This window comes from Neodiprion lecontei, chromosome 3 (assembly GCF_021901455.1).
Source record: "Neodiprion lecontei isolate iyNeoLeco1 chromosome 3, iyNeoLeco1.1, whole genome shotgun sequence".
Classification (NCBI taxonomy): Eukaryota; Metazoa; Arthropoda; class Insecta; order Hymenoptera; family Diprionidae; genus Neodiprion; species Neodiprion lecontei.
In genome coordinates, this window is record NC_060262.1 from 38039950 (window position 1) to 38058993 (window position 19044).

Here is a 19044-nt window from a genome sequence, read left to right on the forward strand (position 1 = left end):
CTGTTCGCGCCGCTATTTTTCACCGATGAGTCAAGTTCAAAAACACCCTGCAGTCCTTTCGCCTTCTCAATTCTCACTTGCGTCTAACCAGCGATCCGCAGGTAACTGAGCTTACTCGACTCGGTCTGCAAGTGCCAGGGAACGGTTTTGCACGAATCACTCTTCGATCTGGTAAAACTAATCTGTGTCAATAAAAAGATTTGTCTTTACCTTGCTCTGTTCTTTCGGCCACCACGGGCTACTGGTCTGATGTCAAAAATGATCAGTCTCATCGAAGCCTTGACTGGTTTCATTCAGACCTTGCGTCAACGTCCATTTGCACAAGAGGAACAGAATCACAGGAGTATATCATATGAATATCATCATGACACATGGCGTGGTTAATTTGGTTCTTCTACATCAAAGTTCTGCTGTGTGTCCGACACTATCAGCGTATCACGTGCCTTTTCTGGCTTTTAACTCAGCTTTTAGTTCGGCTTTTATTCGAATGGCTGCGTTGCGGGTCATGACTTAGTGTCGGATGTCTGATAGCGGTCTCACAGCAGAACCGCATTGCGGCTAACTAGACATTGTCCACTTTGAACTGTAAATGTATGTATAATAGGTATAAAATATACTGACAGCGTTTTGGACGTGGATGTCCTTATACATATTTTCTGCTTGACGTTCACAAATGGAACGTATCACTTTGATTCACGGTTTTGGCCCATTTACCTCTTATTGCTGAGCGAATGAGAGTCAAAACGAAGGGGCGCGACTCGCTGATTATTTAACGTGGTTTACATAGTGCACGATGTAACAGTTTGGCATCATGTTGTAAGGGAAGACGAAATTGTAGAAGTAGAGTGGAACTGACATAAGTAGTAGCAGAAGTAGTATTTACTTGTTCAAGCTCGGGTTTGAGCTGTAAAAAAGGGTTACAGTATTGTACACAGTATTGTGCGATAGGTACTTACCATAGCTTAGCGTCTCATCCCGTGCTTTATAATCGGTAATATTTCCAGTTCCAATTCGCACGAAACGCTTCACATAATATTCAGAATTTATACACTGTTTTATTATGAGCGATTAACATAAATGCATTTCGGTGAACTTTATAATGTTACGTTCCGTGTCAAGAGTTTCTATACCCATCAACTTTTACATATTATTGTCTTCGATAAGTTTTATATTACTGTGATATATGTAGTGAGCTTCTTCGCTGTCGATGTATTAAGGTCATACAGGTAGTTCAAGAAGGTATGGATTGGTTTTTTTTTTTTTGGAGTCTGCATCAGTCATGAATCACGCTCTCTCTTCGTTATACGCTGGGCAGTTACTGAGCATATGGTACAAATCGTCACGTCTAACAATACACCAGCTATAATATTTCGAGATATGTATACTATATTTTTTGTCTGTAGTCATGATTCTAGTGCTATAATTATTCAATAATCGAGTCGACGCTGTTACTCTAAGAGTGCTGAGAGGGATTTTTAGGGTTAAATATATATATTAGACGATATTGGACTTTTGAAAGAATTCAGTAACGCGTATTGCTTTGCTTGCAATATAGTAACTGGGAGGGACGCCCAAGTTTCCGTTTTCCCGATAAGCTCGAAATAGTACTTTGTATGGCATGCCTGTAAAGTAGATGTTTTTATGGCAAAGATAATGATTTCAGTACTGAAATCTTTATTTGAGCCTAAAACACTTTACGGGTGCACCACATACAATATTTTTTCCGGCACAGCGTGAAAAGTCACTGTGACGCCAATTGAGATCCAGAAACAGAAATCAGAGCAGACGATGTCGGTCGACGTCAGCTTTCGGCGAAAATGGAACCTCTTACATATCGAATCCGGGCTCCTATCCGTTGCTCGAGAAAACATTGGGCCAGCTGCTCGACGTGGCAGCAGAGAGATTTCCTAACAGAGAAAGCGTTGTATCCGTCCATCAAAACATGCGGATGACATTTTCGGAGGCTCGAAAAAGAGCCGATAAATTTGCCGCAGGGTTGAAAAAGCTGGGCTTGAAGAGGGGCGACAGAGTTGGAATTTGGAGCCCCAATTCCATCGAGTGGAGCGTGGTTTTCTTGGCCATTGTCAGGACTGGATTCAAGGTGGTCGGAATGAACCCTGCGGATCAGCTGAACGAGCTGATATACGGCATCAACAAAGTCGGGACCAGGGCTGTCGTTGCAGCGGATAGTTTCAAGACTCAAAGTCAGTGTCCAACTCTGGAACACATCGTTATAGCCAGTAAAAAGCACGTGAGGTATATACCGGATTATTTCCGTGATCCGTTCCACAGCGACTCCTAATTGCAGGCAAATCAAGGTACAAGTCTCGTTGGCTGAAAGCAACAAGAAACCTTATGTCAAAAACTTCGTATGTCCTCGGTAATCACTTCGGATATACAATGTTGTTCACCGAAATTCTGAGATGGCGTTCTTTTGAAACAGAATCTGACTGTTAGAGTGGATGTGTACGCTGATTTGCCTATAATTCGGAGTCTTTATGGAGCGCATCACGGAAATAACCCATTTACGATGTTTCGTACCTGCATCTGTTTTCCACTATACATATATAAGGTACATTCTACGTTCAGTACCCAATTAGCTTACCTTGAGAGAGAGAAAATTGCCGATTAGACAACGTTTCACTGCGGGAATGAAAATTTTTACGAAATTAGATATAAAGTCTTTATTTTTCGCTTCTGTTTATAAAGTCTTAAGCTGTTCACCGATCTGATGTAACATTGTACGATAGTGCATTACGTCAATTAAAGCTCAGTCACGCTTATCGCGACGCGATTTGACCGTGTGTTATACGGATTTCATCACATTATATCTAAAGTTGACGTGAATCTCCGTCTCAAACTTAGTAGTATAAGGCCGTTGTCGATAGTAGGTACACTTTTCAAATAACCGGGTGCGATAAATCGAGAGACAGATTTTTAGCTAACGCATTTTAATGTATCTAAAATAGGTTAAACACAAGCGTTGTGACTGGAGGAGCTTATTATTGAGATTCAGTAAAATATGTTTGAACTTGTTGAGTGTATGTATAAGAGACGTTACACATCGCCAGAATTCATGGCCACGGAGAAAACCGTTTTTTTTTCCTACGCGTAGCGTAGGAAGTGGTATAGAATTTAAATTCGTGATTAACTTGATTATCTAATTCTTTTATAGCCCTTTCGCTTTCAGCTTACAGCTGCGTTGTTCGGCAGCACCAAGATTGGATCGATATTTATTCAAGGTTAATATCAAATAGGATCCAGTTAACTTCACAGCAGGTTTCGCCTTGATGAGGATCAATGAAAATTCCCAGCCAAAGAGATGGCTGCACGAAAATGCAATAAACTTAAATTAGCGGAAAAGCAGAGTCAATTTTTGCGAAGCAATTTTATTTCATTTTGACAAACAAGCAGTTGATGTAGACTGACTTCATGCACGTGTGTTACACAGGCTTGAAGTAAGCCTTGGGAAACTTCCGGTTGGCGTTTGCCTGCTTCACGGTTCGATGAGCCTTTTTGCAATAAACGGTGTTTCTAATATCCGGCAATATTTCACTAGTTCATATACTTCTCAGGGATTCTCCCTCTAATTTTTATTCCTTATTGGTGCGTAACTAAATGACGTCGTTACAGACATTGGCCTGATTTCTATTTTATCATGCTGCAGGAGCTTTTGCCCAACCCTGATAATCAGTAGATTGAGTCAATCAACTAATATCTAGCGAAAAATGTTGAACTAAACTGACTCGGCGAGCCACGTAGTAAAAGTAAAACCAAAGCCGAGCATAATTTATTACTCACGTCATACATATCGCAGGAAGGGTTCATTTTTTATGCGGGAAAATTTGGGGGTGCATAACTTTATGGCTCAGTGATTCCCAACCTGTATCCCCTGCACAAATCAACGTCAGTCTTTGAGAAAAGGATATCAAGGTCGTGATGCAAATAAAAATTTCCGGCCCGATTCAATTTCCGTGAGGATTAATCAGGCGTGAAAGAAACTTTGCGGTGCGCAGGAAAATGTCTCGGAATTTCTTTCCCTCACCGCTTTTTGCAGCTGTTTAACTCGCTGGGGAAGCACTGTTTCAGAGAAATCGATTGGTATCACGATGAGGGGTTGGAATTTAATATTCAGCCTAGTACAATTGTAAAACGCGTGACTGAATCCGGGCAGTCATGATAGTTTGTATTTTCTGCTCTCATTGCGACGCCATGAACCACGCATAGTTTAATTAATCTAATGGACAAACGGGGCGGCCGAACTTTATCAAGCTCTGTAATCATCGCGGAAGGGTAAATATGCTTCCAAGAATGAAAGTTTGAACAATTATTCGTTCAAATTATACACGCAGATTACATATAGATGTGAAGAATAACACTCGGGATTAACTTTCGTGAGTGGATTTTAATTAATTTTTCCTAAAAAATGTCATCCATCACAGTGGCACCAGGAGATTCGTCGACGTCGAGTCCCTGGCCAGCAGCATTGAAGTGGAAGCCATCGGTGCTGAACAGGGTGAAATCTCTCCCGGGAGCGGCATGGTTATTCAATTCACTTCCGGTACCACTGGACGACCGAAAGCTCCCGAGGTGGCCCACAGATCATACGTAAACAATTCCAGGCAGGTGAGATTGGGGGGTGCTTCATTGGGAGAGGATAATTTTTAGACGCGTTTCGAGGTATTAGCGATATGCTTACTCACCTGGTGACTCGTAACTTTAACTTTCATTGTATACGTTTTTTGCTGAACAACTACGTCGTATAGAAACGGCGGCAGCGAAAGAATGAATGGAAATTGCGGTGACGCGTCAAGTTAGGTTTGGCAACTTTTTTGACCTTCTACAAAGTCAGTCGCGACGGTACATCCTGGCAAATTCTGTACCTCGGTTATGATTTTTCAGCATGCATTCGAACGATTTGTAATGCAGTCCGCACATTATAACCAACTCGCAGGCATGGCTGAAAAACTTAAACAAAGAAATAGGTAGGAATCAGATAAACGTAAATTCTTTTTTCTCACAAGAATTATCGCGGCACAACCAGTTGCAAAAGTACATCTGCACACGGAAGGCGAAAACTTATTCGCTTCGTGCTTTGATCACAACAGACTGTGTATGCTTCAGTCACGAGCGTAATCTTTCAAGTTTTCTCAGGACTCGGAATTATCACGGTAATTAGCATTGTTCGCTGATAACGATGGTTCTCACCAAGCTTCATTATCGACGTAGAGGCCTATACATACATGACGTGGCCTATTTTGAAAAGTCCTTGACATAGTTCTAGTGAACGTCAGCAATGTTTCTTTTTTTCAGAATGTTCAAACGGTGTTTTATAATTCTGATTGACGGCTCATCGATATTATACCTTGTACTGATTGACCTGGTACACGATTTACATTGTCACTTCACATAACTGCAAATTACCCGTTAATTTCGCCATTTTAATCTCTTAATGAAAGATGACAGGTGTCAATTTCAAATCAAAACCGGTTTTCAAATTTGAAGAATAAACCCAATCACGGTATAAACGTAAATTTCTCGACTTATTTCCTTGGCAGGCTGTTCAGAGGCGTATGCTGAGTGACATGCACCATTAGATCTGTCTAGACGTTCCGTATTTCCATGCGTTTGGTCTGAACATGGGACGAGCGACGAGTCGGCAATGTGGAACGACGGTCATGCGTGCTGGATCATTCTGCAATTCTTAGGAATCGGTGAATGCCATTGCCAGAGAGAAATGTACAGTGATATACGGAACTCCTACGATGTGGGTAAGGCGAAAGTAGGAGATTAATTCGGTGCGTAGGGAACGGCAACACATTAACCCGATTGTTTCAGGTGGATTTGGTGAACACGCAGCAAGAGCTGAAGGCTCCGATTGGCGAGATTTCGATCGGTCTGACCGGCGGCTCTCCAGCATCGCCAGACCTCTTCAGGAGAGCTAGAGAAACTTTCGGGTTTGACTTCATGAAGGTAGGTAAGAGACTTACACATTAGTGTCGCCTCGCCGTTTCGCTGCTCGATCTGGTTTCACGTGGACATAATATGCTTCCGAACGTGAACGAATCCCATTCATGGGAGCTCGGATCAATTCTGTTTCTTCTCGAACTCCAAGCCTCGCGAGCTGAAGGAGTTAAAAGGTCGATCTGTAAAAAGGTCCCGATTCTAATTACCTGACCCGAACGATCAAAGCATCGGGCCCTTATCTCGCCAGCAGCGTGGCACTTACCTCGGAGGTGCACGTGGCCTTACGGCGTCCACTTTGAAGTGGTTATGTGGCAAAAGTAACGCCGGTTAGAGTCGGCAATGAGGAAAGGGGTCGACGTGTGGTAGGGCGAGGCCAATGACTCGGTCATTCATTCCTATCTGTGCGAAGATCTTTCGCGGGAAGCGGGATGCATCGGAGTCGAACAACCCGCGGCTGCCTGGTAAGCAAGAGCATCGCATTCGCGTGTGTGTAGAGGCTGCGTAACAGTCCTCCCACACATGGAGCGTCGATGCGGCGAGACCTGTGGGCGATCGATAAATTGATTCTTGAATGCAAATTTTTACCCAAGGTGATTGGTTCCTTACATGTAAACCGTGTTCGCACATCTGCCCAGCACGTGAGGCGAATGAAGTTGTATAACGATACCGGAAACAGGAGCAGAACTGATCGGAGATGATCGAGTAATTTTCCACGCCCCCACACTGCCCACATACGTTCCAGTCTGAAAAAGCGACTTTCGATTGCTGGGTTAGCTGTAGGCTTGCTGAAGAATTTAAGACTCGGCAAAAATTGCGTCACTTAAGTATTCGCTCAATGGGAACCTTGTCTTACGCCAACCAAATGGAAACATTTAAATTTCCGGGTCTCTTATCCACGTTACGATGCGAGACTCGCTCTTGATTCTTGATCGTTCTCCGCGGGTTAAAAGACTGAAATTCAAAGGAAGCAAGTGAGGCGGGGAAATTACTTGGTTACTTTGCAACTATGGCAAACTGATGATTCTCGGATACCGTAAATGTGAAGGACGACTTTGCGGACCACTTCTGACCTTGTTAATAAGGTGCGTGCACGCAGTTATCGCTCGATGCATGGCCAATTAGGAATGAAAGTTCCAGTCGAATCATTCGTTCGAGACTGAGTTCAAGAGCCATTTAGTGGCCTGCATCATGACACTGACCATGTAGGTTAAAATTAGTTAATTGACTCGGAGGTGTGCGAAAGGCGCAGAAGACTGATGATATGAAAAGAGTGAAGATGTAGAAATTGGTCGAGAAGTTGCAGCGACCATCAGACGAGCCTCACAGCCTTGAGATGCTATTTTGGACTTGCTTTCACATCGGTTTGCATTGACTCAAATTGCCGAAGCGCCAGTCTTAAAACGCGGCAATGAAAACATCTGTTGCGTAATCAGCAACCCACAGGCTGGGCACGTGCCGCGGAACTACTTCATCTGTAAATCGCCACACCAATTTTAGCGATTCGAAAAATAACATTAACATGGATTTAGATCCCTCTAACCATCGGACTGACGACTTTTCTTCTTCTAATTACAGTTGATATACGGATTGTCCGGGACCACGTTCATGAGCTTGCAGACACTGCTAAACATGCCCGGAGAAATTGTCGAAAAGAACGTTGGACACTTATCGAATCACACCGAAGTCCAGGTGAGTAAATTTCTCTTCAAAATGAAACAAACCTCTTTGTAGATTTGAGAATTTGACCAGTTAACAACTGCTCAAACACAAATTTCAACTTGAGCTTGCTAAGCAGCAAGATGGTGACCAATTTCATGTAGGTACCATAGTCGTAGTCACTGCCCACGAGTAAAGATCGCTATCTTTTTGATTTTTAATTCATTAATCTGTGTGGACATATGTTACAATCGTCTGAATTTTGATGGTGATAGCATAGACCACGTTAATTGATCATTCTCAAAACTTGAATTGAAAATTAGAAAGAAAAGGGGAAAGCAGAAACGACCGAATAACGGTTGGAATGCGCAAAATTGGAAAATCGATCTTGGTTAAAATAGTTTGCTAGTACTGATTAGGGGCGGTTTTGATGCATGGGGATTTGGAAAGCCTTTGCGTGGTGCTACAGAGTGATATTTTATTTATGACACGAAGCCGGTGCAAGATCTACGCTTCTTCGGTAAAGCCACATAAGAGAAAGCCAATAGCATGCTCGCATCTACCAATCAAACAATGTACCAAACTGATGACACATATTTTATGCCAAAACGTATTGCTTTGTACGTACCAGCTGCCGCGGCACACTCGTGACATTCTACAGTTTTTATTGATTTTTGGCCTGTGTCAGTCATCGATGTTTTGATTATTTTGATTATTGAGTGAATATTATTGAAATATACATTGTTTGTCGAAAAGAAGATGTCTGTAATAGTTATTTCCACTTTAGAAAAATAGTCAGTAGTGACTTTCCTAACTTCCACATACCGACTTACAATCGAGCCAGCGCCTACTTTCTCGGAATGTTCTTGGGTTACGACGTAGCGACCAAGAAGAGGCAACTTACGAAGGTATTTCAGGCAAAGTTTTCGCATTACAAGCAATTCCAATCCTATTTCGATGGACAACTGATCGTTTAATATCGACACATTTTCGGATTTTCAGGTAAACGTATGAATCAACTGGGTTGCAACCTCCGTTCTTCTCCTATTTTGTATGTGTGCTACTCATTTCAATTACAAAAATGCTTTTGCGTACAACCGTGTATTGGAAGTTGTACTCGCACTTACGTTACGTCCGTGTTGGTCGATTGCCATTGCTTGGATCATTTATGCATGTACTCACGGATATGGAGGCAAGTATCCGTTTGATTTTTGTGAATGGAAAGCTGCGCTGAATTACAAAACACTGTAACGTACCTAACTTGAAGGATCCTGATGCAGATGAATGGAACTCTAGTCAGATAATACGGTACATTGGTGAGACGTAAGATTTTATCAACGATATTTCAGGTCCCGTTGACAGCTTTTTGGCCTTGTCGTTCTTTCGGCCGCTCGGTCGGTTGTCATATTCCACTTATTTGGTGCATTTCTTCGTCCAACCTGTAAGGAATTCGGCCGCACGGACTCCTGTGGTGTTTTCGAATTCTTTGATTCTAAGTTTTTTTTCTACATCTTTTGTTCTTCGAACTGCTCATATTAAATTCAATCCATCTCTTTGCAGAGTTATGAGTATTTGATTAATTTGGCGCTTTCAATCGTCACGGCTTTTGTTTTCACCTTATTCTTCGAATCACCATTCGTTGTGTTGGAAAAAATTTTCTTCAATCCCAAATCAGAGGCTAACCAAGTCACCCTGGTACGAGGCACGACCAACGGGCTGCGGGTCAAGCAGGCGGGAATTCGAAATGGATCGGCGAAGGAGGACTGATGTTGCGTTCGTCTGTCAACCTTTATATTTTCGAAATTATAATTTCGAGAATTGCTAGTATTGTACAATACTTCTACACACACTACTTGGACTATATCATAATTATCTGTGTCGTATTGTACTTGAATACGCTTACATGTAAAGATTTCTTATACGATTATCGGCAGCAAGGTTCGGTAGCACGCTTGTAGTTGGGCGTCTAAGGCACAGACAGTACGCACTGCTTCTATATCGCTTGGAAAGTTACATCAAGTTTTAGTCATGCTTTCTTTGTAAATTAACAGCCATGAAAAGAAGAGGGGGAGCATAACATACCACGTATGCTAGAGCACCAAAATGGCGGTGGAACATTGCAATTATAAAAAAGTATCACGCCTGAGGTGGACATGGTGGTAGTGGAGGAGTGTGTAAGGCCATAGACTATACGTAATTTTAATGAGTACCAATGAGTACAGGAAAAGGAATTGTACTTACAGCACTGGTGGCTCCACCTATTGTAAAATGATCAATAATCAATACTTTCCGGTTGACGGTCACAAATGAAACCTACCACTTAGATTCAAGGTTTTGGCCCATTTACCACTTGGTTTACAAGGTGCATGATCTAACAGTTTGTCATTGTATTGTAATGGAAGAGTTCACGGCTGCCTCCCATATTCCACGCTCGAAGTTGCCAAGCTAATTCGCAAGTTTGTTCAGACTGAAGTTGTAACTCTGTTACACAAATCGTGTAATGTCAATAAAATAATAAAAATTGAAGAAGCAGAGCCGAATAAAAACGAGTAATATGTTTTGAATGTCCGGTAGTTTCCCTGGCATGCAAGGATTTTCTCCAGTATCTTATCATTCATTTTTATTTTTAATACGTTTGAGGAACACCGTATAAATAACAATTGGCCAATATATTCTCGACGTGAAACGTGAGTTGGTATAAAAAAGTATCACGTTGTAATTGAAGATTACTAACGTCGAATCCGATTTGTAAGAAAAAATTTTACCAAGAACCGGCTTACGTTTCAACATCGAAAATATCTGCCAACTGCCAAGTAACAAGAAAATATCGTCTACTTAGTTCTCCTTCGACATAAATATACATCAAGCATCAGGATAGCAGGAATCGTAGGAAGTAGGCGAACCAACATTCTTGGTACGGGTATCAGTGTTATCTAACGGCCAGAGTTTATCGCTCGACATTGGTTGCACCTCCACAAAGTTTTTTACTGCCCAGCTCGTTTGATAAGTCCTAGAGACGATACGATACACTCGTCAGTCCAAATAGGGATTTCTGACGCCTCCCCTTCCCTACTTTTATTTCGCATTTTCATGCATCGATGTTGTCATTCTTATTTCTATAGACGAACAGTGCAATACTAGACGGTACGCGATAAGTTTTGATACACCAGGTTGCTTCAACCGTGCAGTTGTCGTATCAGTTTTTGTTCATTTACTGTGAGACTCGACATAGTTATGATACGATTAAGAGCCAGTATTCCAAAGGCATTTGGTAACACAAGGTTTGACTCCAGGTCAGGCTTCATCTCCGCAGTTTTTTTTGGTAAGCTTAACAAGCCTCTCCGACTTGTATTGTTGGATAAGGCGATCGTGCTATCTATTATAAGCCAAGGTGATGGATCGCCGTCTCGGATTATCAGTTATTTTCATTCCTTTTCAAACGTAGCAGACGCGTGGAAGAAATCACCGAGCAGACGATGTCGATCGACGTCAGCTTCCGGCGAAAATGGAACCTCTTACATATCGAATCCGGGCTCTTATCCGTTGCTCGAGAAAACAGTGGGCCAGCTGCTCGACGTGGCAGCAGAGAGATTTCCTAACAGAGAAAGCGTTGTATCGGTCCATCAAAACATGCGGATGACATTTTCGGAGGCTCGAAAAAGGGCCGACAAATTTGCCGCAGGGTTGAAAAAGCTGGGCTTGAAGAGGGGCGACAGAGTTGGAGTTTGGAGCCCCAATTCCATCGAGTGGAGCGTGGCTTTCTTGGCCATTGCCAGGGCTGGATTCAAGGTGGTCGGAATGAACCCTGCGGATCAGCTGAACGAGCTGATATACGGCATCAACAAAGTCGGGACCAGGGCTGTCGTTGCAGCGGATAGTTTCAAGACTCAGAATTATCCGGAAATGCTACTCAGGGCGAAGAGTCAATGTCCAAGTCTGGAACACATCGTTATAGTCGGTGATAAGCACGTCAGGTAGGTATATATTCACGATGCTTCGTACCTACATGTGGTTTCCACTATGCATAAGGTCTGTTCGACGATTAACGTCCAATTAGCTTATCTCGAGAGTGATAAAATTGCCGTTCGAATAACATTTTGCTGCAGGAATGGAAATATTTACGAGTTTGAGTATAACGTCTTTATTTGTCGTTTCTGTTTATCAAAATTTTCGGCTGTTCACTGATCTTATGTAACATTGTGTGATAATAAAAGATGTCATCGAAGCCCAGTCGCGCTTATCGCGAAGCGATTTGGCCGTGTGTTATACAGATTTCATCACATTATATCCAAAGTTGACATGAATCTCCATCTTAAACTTAGAAGTATTAGGCCGTTGTCGATCTAGCATGTAAACTTTTCAAATAACCTGGCGTGTGCGATGTGTTGAAAGATAGATTCTTAACTGACGCATTTTAATGTGTGTAAAACAGGTTAAACACTAAGCGTTGCGACTTGAGGAGTTTATAATTACGATTCAGCAGAATATGTTTGAATTTGATGAGTATATGTACAATACGCGTTATACTCGAAGGCAGAATTCATAGCGACGAAATTTGTTTTTTTTTTTTCTCGTCTACGCGTAGTTCAGAAAATCGCATGCAATTTAGATTCGTAGCAGCTTCATTATCTCATTCTTTTATAGCCTTTCGGCTTTTAGCTTACAATTGCGGTCTTCAGCGGCACCAGGTTTGGATCGATATTTATTTAAGGTAAATATCAAATGGGATCCAGTCCACTTCACAGTATATTTGGCGTTGACTAGAATTAATGAAAATTCCCTGCCAAAGAGACGGCTACACGAAAATGCGTTAAATTTAAATTATCGGAAAAACAGCGTCTATTTTTATAAAGTAATTTTTACTCGTATCGACAAATAAGCAGTTGATGTATACCGACTTAATACCCATATATTAGAGAGGTCAAAGGTAGGCGTTGAGCAACATCCGGTTGGCGTTCACCTGCTTTGCGCTTAGATAAGCTTTTTTGCAATAAACGGTGTTTCTAATATCGGACAATTTTTCAGTACTTCGCGTACTTGTCAGGGATTCTCCCCTAAATTCTTGTTCCTTATCCGTGCGTATTTAAATGATATCGTTACAGACATCGGCCTAATTTCTATTTTATCAAACATCAGGAGCCTTAGCCCAACCCTAATCAGTGGATTGAGTCAATCAACTAATATCTCGCGAAAAATGTTGAAGGAAACTGAATCGGTGAACCATGTAGTAACAGTAGAACCAAAACCGAGAATAAATGATGACTTACGTCAAACGTATGGGAGGGACGGTTTATCTTTTATGAAAAAGAAATTAGAGGTGCATAACTTTACGGTCCAGTAATTTCCATCCCGTATTCCCTGCGCGAATGAACGTCAGTCTTTGTAAAGAACATCAATGTCATGATGCAAATAAAGTTTTTCGGTTCGATTCAATTCCCGTAACGATTGAGCAGGCGTGAAAGAAACATTGCGATGCATAGGAAAATGTATTGTAATTTCTTTCCCCTACTGCTCGTCGCAGCTGTTTAATTGTAAATTAGTTTGGTAGACACTGTTTCAAAGAAATCGATTCGTATCGAGATGAGAGGTTGGATTTTAATATTCAGCCTAGTTACCTCGTGAAATGCGTGTCTGAATTCAGGCAGTCGTGATTGAGTTTTTTTTTCTCTGCTTTCAGTACGTCATTAACCGCGCATAGTTTAATTAATCTAATGGACAAACGGGACGGCCGAAGTTTATCAAGCTCTGTGATCACTGCGGAAGAGTAAATATACTTCAAAGAAAAAAAAGTACGAAAAATTATTCGTTCAAATTATACTCGCAGATTGCATATAGATGTAAAAAATAACACTCGACACTAACGTTCGTGAGTGGATTTTAATTAATTTTTCCTAAAAAATTTCATCCATCACAGTGGTACCAGGAGATTCGTCGACGTCGAGTCCCTGGCCAGCAGCATTGAAGTGGAAGCCATCGGTGCTGAACAGGGTGAAATCTCTCCCGGGAGCGGCATGGTTATTCAATTCACTTCCGGTACCACTGGACGACCGAAAGCTCCCGAGGTGGCCCACAGATCATACGTAAACAATTCCAGGCAGGTGAGATTGGGGGGTGCTTCATTGGGAGAGGATAATTTTTAGACGCGTTTCGAGGCATTAGCGATATGCTTACTCACCTGGTATCTCGTAACTTTGACTTTCATTGTGTCCTTTTTCACCGAACCACTGCATCGTATAGAACTGACGGCAAAGAAAAAACGAATGAAAATTGCGATGACGCGTCAAGCCACGTTTGGCGACCGTTTCGACCTTTTACAAAATCAGTCGTGACGGTACATCGAGGCAAATTCTGCACTGCTGTCATGCATTTAAACGGTCTAACATGCAGATCCGCACATTATAGCTATCGTGCAGGCAGGGTTAAAAAAATTAAACAAAGAAATAAGGACGGATCAGACAAGAGTCCATTTTTTCTTCACACAACAATTATCGCAGTAGAACCAGTTGCAAAAGTAGATCTGCACACGGAAGGTGAAAACTTGGTCGTTTCGTGCTTTTATCGCAACAGCCTGCGCATGCTGAACTCGTAAGAGTAACTTCTCAATGTTTTTCAGAACTCGGAATTATCACGGTAATTATCATTGTGCGCTGATAACGATGGTATCGTTCACCTTTATAATTAACGTAGAGATCTACATACATGACGTAGCGCATTTTCAACAGCTCGTGATACATTTCTAGTGGACATCGGCAGTGTTTTATTTTTCCGCCAAAATGTGAAAACGATGTTTTGTACCGTCGCCGCGTTGATTGACAGGTCATGGATATTATACCTAGTACTGATTTACATTATTTACATTTTCGTTTCGTACAACTGCAAATTGAGCGATAATTTCGTTGGCCATGTGAATCTCTGATGGAAAGATCACAGGTCCCAAATTCAAGTCAAAACCGGTTTCCAGGTATGAAGAATAAACCTAATCACGGTATCATCGTAAACTTCTCGTTTTATTTCTTGCGTAGGCTGTTGAGAGGTTTAGGCTCAATGACAGGCACCATAAGATCTGTCTGAACGTTCCGTATTTCCATGCGTTTGCTCTGAACATGGGACAAGTGACGAGTCTACAATGTGGAGCGACGGTCATCCTTGCTGGACAATCCTTCAACTCTAAGGAATCGGTGAATGCCATTGTCAGAGAGAAATGTACAGTGATATACGGAACTCCTACGATGTGGGTAAGGCGAAAGTAGGAGATTAATTCGGTGCGTAGGGAACGGCAACACATTAACCCGATTGTTTCAGGTGGATTTAGTGAGCACGCAGCAAGAGCTGAAGGCTCCGATTGGCGAGATTTCGATCGGTCTGACCGGCGGCTCTCCAGCATCGCCGGACCTCTTCAGGAGAGCTAGAGAAACTTTCGGGTTTGACTTCATGAAGGTAGGTAAGAGACTTACACATTAGTGTCGCCTCGCCGTTTCGCTGCTCGATCTGGTTTCACGCGGACATAATATGCTTCCGAACGTGAACGAATCCCATTCATGGGAGCTCGGATCAATTCTGTTTCTTCTCGAACTCCAAGCCTCGCGAGCTGACGGAGTTAAAAGCTCGATCTGTAAAAAGATCCCGATTCTAATTACCTGATCCGAACGATCAAAGCATCGGGCCCTTATCTCGTCAGGAGCGTGGCCCTTACCTCGGAGGTGCACGTGGCCTTACGGCGTCCACTTTGAAGTGGTTATGTGGCAAAAGTAACGCCGGTTAGAGTCGGCAATGAGGAAAGGGGTCGACGTGTGGTAGGGCGAGGCCAATGACTCGGTCATTCATTCCTATCTATGCGAAGATCTTTCGCGGGAAGCGGGATGCATCGGAGTCGAACAACCCGCGGCTGCCGGGTAAGCAAGAGCATCGCATTCGCGTGTGTGTAGAGGCTGCGTAACAGTCCTCCCACACATGGAGCGTCGATGCGGCGAGACCCGTGGGCGCTCGATAAATTGATTCATGAATGCAAATTTTTACCCGAGGTGATTGGTTCTTTGCAGGTCAACGGTGTTTGCACATCTACCTAGCAGGTGAGATGGTTAAAGTCAGGATACCGGAAGCATGATCAGAACTGTTCAAAAATGATCAAATAAATATTTATTCCCCAGTCTGGGAAACTGACTTCCGTTTGCTGGGTTAACTGCAGATTTACTGAAATATTATCAGACTTGGCAAAAATTTCGTCACTTAAGTATTCACTCAATGGGAACTTTGTCTGACACCAACCAAACGGAAACATTTAAATTACCGGGTCTCTTCTGCACGTTAAGCTGCGATACTCTCTCTTGGTTCTTGTTCGTTCTCCGCGAGTTGAAAGATTGAAATTCAAAGGAAGCCATTGAACCGGGGAAATCATTTGGTTACTTCGGAACCATCGGAAACTGATGATTCTCCGATACCGCGAATGTGAAGGACGACTTCGCGGACCACTTCCGGCTTTGCTAATAAAGTGTATGCACGTAGTATCGCTCGATGTATGGCCAATTACGAATGAAAGTAATAGTCGACGAATTCGTTCGAGAGTGAATTCAAGGGCCAGTTAGTGGTCTGCGGCATGACATTGACCATTTAGGTTAAAATTAGTTCAATCGACTCCGAGGTCTGCCAAACGCGCAGGAGACTGATAATATGAAAATAGTGAAGATGTAGGAATTGGTAGCGAAGCTGCGGCGACCGCCTAACGAGCCTGGCAGCCTTGAGATGCTATTTTGGACTTGCTTTTACATCGGTTTGCATTGACTCAAATTGCCGAAGCGCCAGTCTTTTTAAAACGCGGCAATGAAAACATTTGTTGCGTAATAAGCAGCCCGCAGGCTGAGCACGTGCCGCGGAACTTCTTCATCTGTAAATCGCCACACCAATTTTAACGATTCGAAAAATAACATTAACACGGATTTAGATCCGTCTAACCGTCGGACTGACGACTTTTCTTCTTCTCTCTAATTACAGTCGATATACGGATTGTCCGAGACCACTTGCATGAACTTCCAGACGCTGCTGAACACGCCCAGAGAAATTGCCGAAACGACCGTTGGATACTTATCGGATCATACCGAAGTCCAGGTGAATATACTGCGCTTCGAATAGAAAAAAAGGAACCTATAGATTTGAGTGTTTGACAACTGCTCAAACACACATTTGAACTTGAGCTCGCTAAACAGCAGGACGGTGACGAATTTCGTGTAATCATAGTCATTGACCGTGAGTAAAGATCGCTATCTTTTTGGCTTTTCATTCATAACTCCGTGTGGACGTACGTTGAATCATCTGAATTTGCATGCTGACAGCATAGACCGCGTTAATTTATCATTCTCAAAACTCGAATTGAAAATTAGAAAGAAAAGGGAAAAGCAGAAACGACAGAATAATGATAGGAATGTGCGAAATTGGAAAATCGATCTTGGTTCAAATAGTTTGCTGGCGAATAACCGGTCTTGCAGTGTTTACGTCATGCACACGTGACCACATGTACCTTGCACCGCAGGTGGTCGACGAGAATGGAGTTCCCGTTCCTTTCGGAACACCCGGAGAACTCTGGACTCGCGGCTATCATACGATGATCGGTTACTGGGGAGACGAGGAGAACACCAGGAAGACCAAGACCGATGACGGCTGGCTGAAAACGGGGGATCAGTTTGTTCTGCGGCCGGATGGCTACGGTCGGATCATCGGCAGGCTCAAGGACATGCTGATCAGGGGCGGTGAAAACATATTTCCGAAGGTGCGTAGCCAGCGTCTGCAGAGTTTTGATGCATGTGGGTTTGGAAAGCCTTTGCGTGGTGCTACAGAGTGATATTTTATTTATGTCGCGAAGCACCCATAATCGATGAACCCGAACGATACCGATACAGTGTGAGCACCGGCAACGCTCGATCGCTGTTTCGAATGCGAACCGCGCCCGATTTGTCGCGCTTCACCAAAGTTCATTTCCGGATTACGAATTGGGAAACAGTTTCGCTTAAGCAATGCTCCAGCGTTGTTCCGTAATTTGTTGACAGACTTTTCCCGATTCGTGCACGATTCTTCGCTGGGATTGAAGATTAAACTCTTGCAGGAGATTGAAGAGTTCCTCGAGACCCATCCGGCAGTCTTGGAGGCCCATGTCTTCGGAGTTCATGACGACCGTCTTGGCGAGGATATCTGCGCCTGCGTTCGCATGAAGCCGGGTGTTGTCGGCCTGACGCCTCAGGACATCAAGGAATACGGAAGGGGGAGAATAGCGCACTTCAAAATTCCGAGATACGTCCATTTGACCGAGGAATTCCCGAAAACGACCAGCGGAAAAATCAAGAAGCACGTCCTCAGAGAGACCCTGGAAGCAGATGGCATCGTGCCGAAAAAGCCAGATGTCAGCTAAGGGCAAACTTGTCGGCACTCGAAGATCTACTTGTTTTTTTACACACAATTTCTGCTGATTTTCCCGCTACACATATTGTCGCAAGTTTCCATTCCATCGGTATATTTACCTACATGAAACATAATGTACTTGTAAAGTTAAGGATTTTTCTACACTGAGAAAAATTTCATTTGCTGTAGTAACTAGAAAAATTCGGTAAAACAGGTATGGTTAAAAAAACTGTTTGAATATTGTTGGAATTACGAAAAACGAGGTACGCGTAAACATTTTGCGTTATTGTCGATCCTTTTTTGGTAATTGCAGCGCAAAATCAGTTTGTGACTATTACTCTACTTTTTTAGTCGAATAAGGCTTTAACGTCAATTTATTGTTGCACAAGCGTTAAGTTTTCGCAACAGTTACAAGAAAATCTAGTAACAGTGAACGAATGGGAAAGAATAGTAACGGATACTAGACCTTCTGGTAACAGCTAGAAAACTAATTTTCATTTTCTACCTATAACTATATTTTTTGATTGTGGTAAAAAATGAAAATAGTTAAGGACCGAGCGGTAACAGGAACTAAAAATTTCTCTCAGTGTACTATCTGGTGTAAGTGTTTCCATATGTAATGTACATATTTTTTTGTCTATCAAAAAGCGGTAATAAACGCATTTACTTAATTCGAGCTTGGAACAGGAAAACAGATCTTTTTGTTGACCCGCCGTGAATTCACAACAACGACGATAATCCACCGAAATATTCCATTCGTGAATTATGGAACGTACTGCTGGTATAACTCACGTGCGTGGGTGCGTACGAGTGCGTATCGCATATGCAAGCGACGTAGAGAGCGTGGTATCTTCGGCACGTGATGTCAGAGTCAGAAGTAGGTGCGTGACTAGGTTTCGTAATAGAAAAGCAAGTCAACTTGTGACATTCGAGTCCGAGCTTGATTTTGGTTTTTATCGTTAGATGATGGAAAACTTGCTCGAATATACAGTAATGAAAATTCACTCGTACGTATAATTGAACTAACAATAAATT

General features: G+C 42.6%; 1 protein-coding gene and 1 long non-coding RNA gene across 3 annotated transcripts; one reads left to right on the forward strand and one right to left on the reverse strand.

The window, feature by feature from the left end:
* Positions 1-4314: 4314 nt before the first annotated feature.
* Positions 4315-6349, reverse strand: LOC124293328. Its single transcript, XR_006903260.1, has 4 exons — positions 6230-6349; positions 5991-6146; positions 4704-4968; positions 4315-4642 (listed from the first exon to the last, which is right to left on the reverse strand). It is a non-coding gene; the product is annotated as an uncharacterized LOC124293328 (long non-coding RNA).
* A 4248-nt stretch (positions 6350-10597) lies between these two features.
* On the forward strand, positions 10598-18295 carry LOC107223563 (medium-chain acyl-CoA ligase ACSF2, mitochondrial). 2 transcript variants are annotated; one of them, XM_015663269.2, is made up of 8 exons: positions 10598-10945; positions 11072-11597; positions 13538-13721; positions 14646-14858; positions 14926-15060; positions 16612-16725; positions 17147-17383; positions 17717-18295. In XM_015663269.2, the coding sequence occupies exons 1-8, from the start codon at positions 10858-10860 to the stop codon at positions 18017-18019; spliced, it is 1800 nt and encodes a 599-aa protein (XP_015518755.2). In that variant the 5' UTR covers positions 10598-10857; the 3' UTR covers positions 18020-18295. The 2 variants fall into 2 exon arrangements, with proteins under 2 accessions (XP_015518755.2, XP_015518754.2); XM_015663268.2 differs by having other exon boundaries at positions 10599-10945; positions 11069-11597.
* The last annotated feature ends 749 nt before the right edge of the window (positions 18296-19044 follow it).

Coding starts and splice junctions, on each gene's coding strand:
- LOC107223563 (XM_015663268.2), top strand. CDS start 10,858: ATGATACGATTAAGAGCCAGTATTCCAAAGGCATTTGGTAACACAAGG. Junction 11,598..13,537: donor GTCGGTGATAAGCACGTCAG/GTAGGTATATAT, acceptor CATCCATCACAG/TGGTACCAGGAGATTCGTCG. Junction 13,722..14,645: donor ACGTAAACAATTCCAGGCAG/GTGAGATTGGGG, acceptor TTTCTTGCGTAG/GCTGTTGAGAGGTTTAGGCT.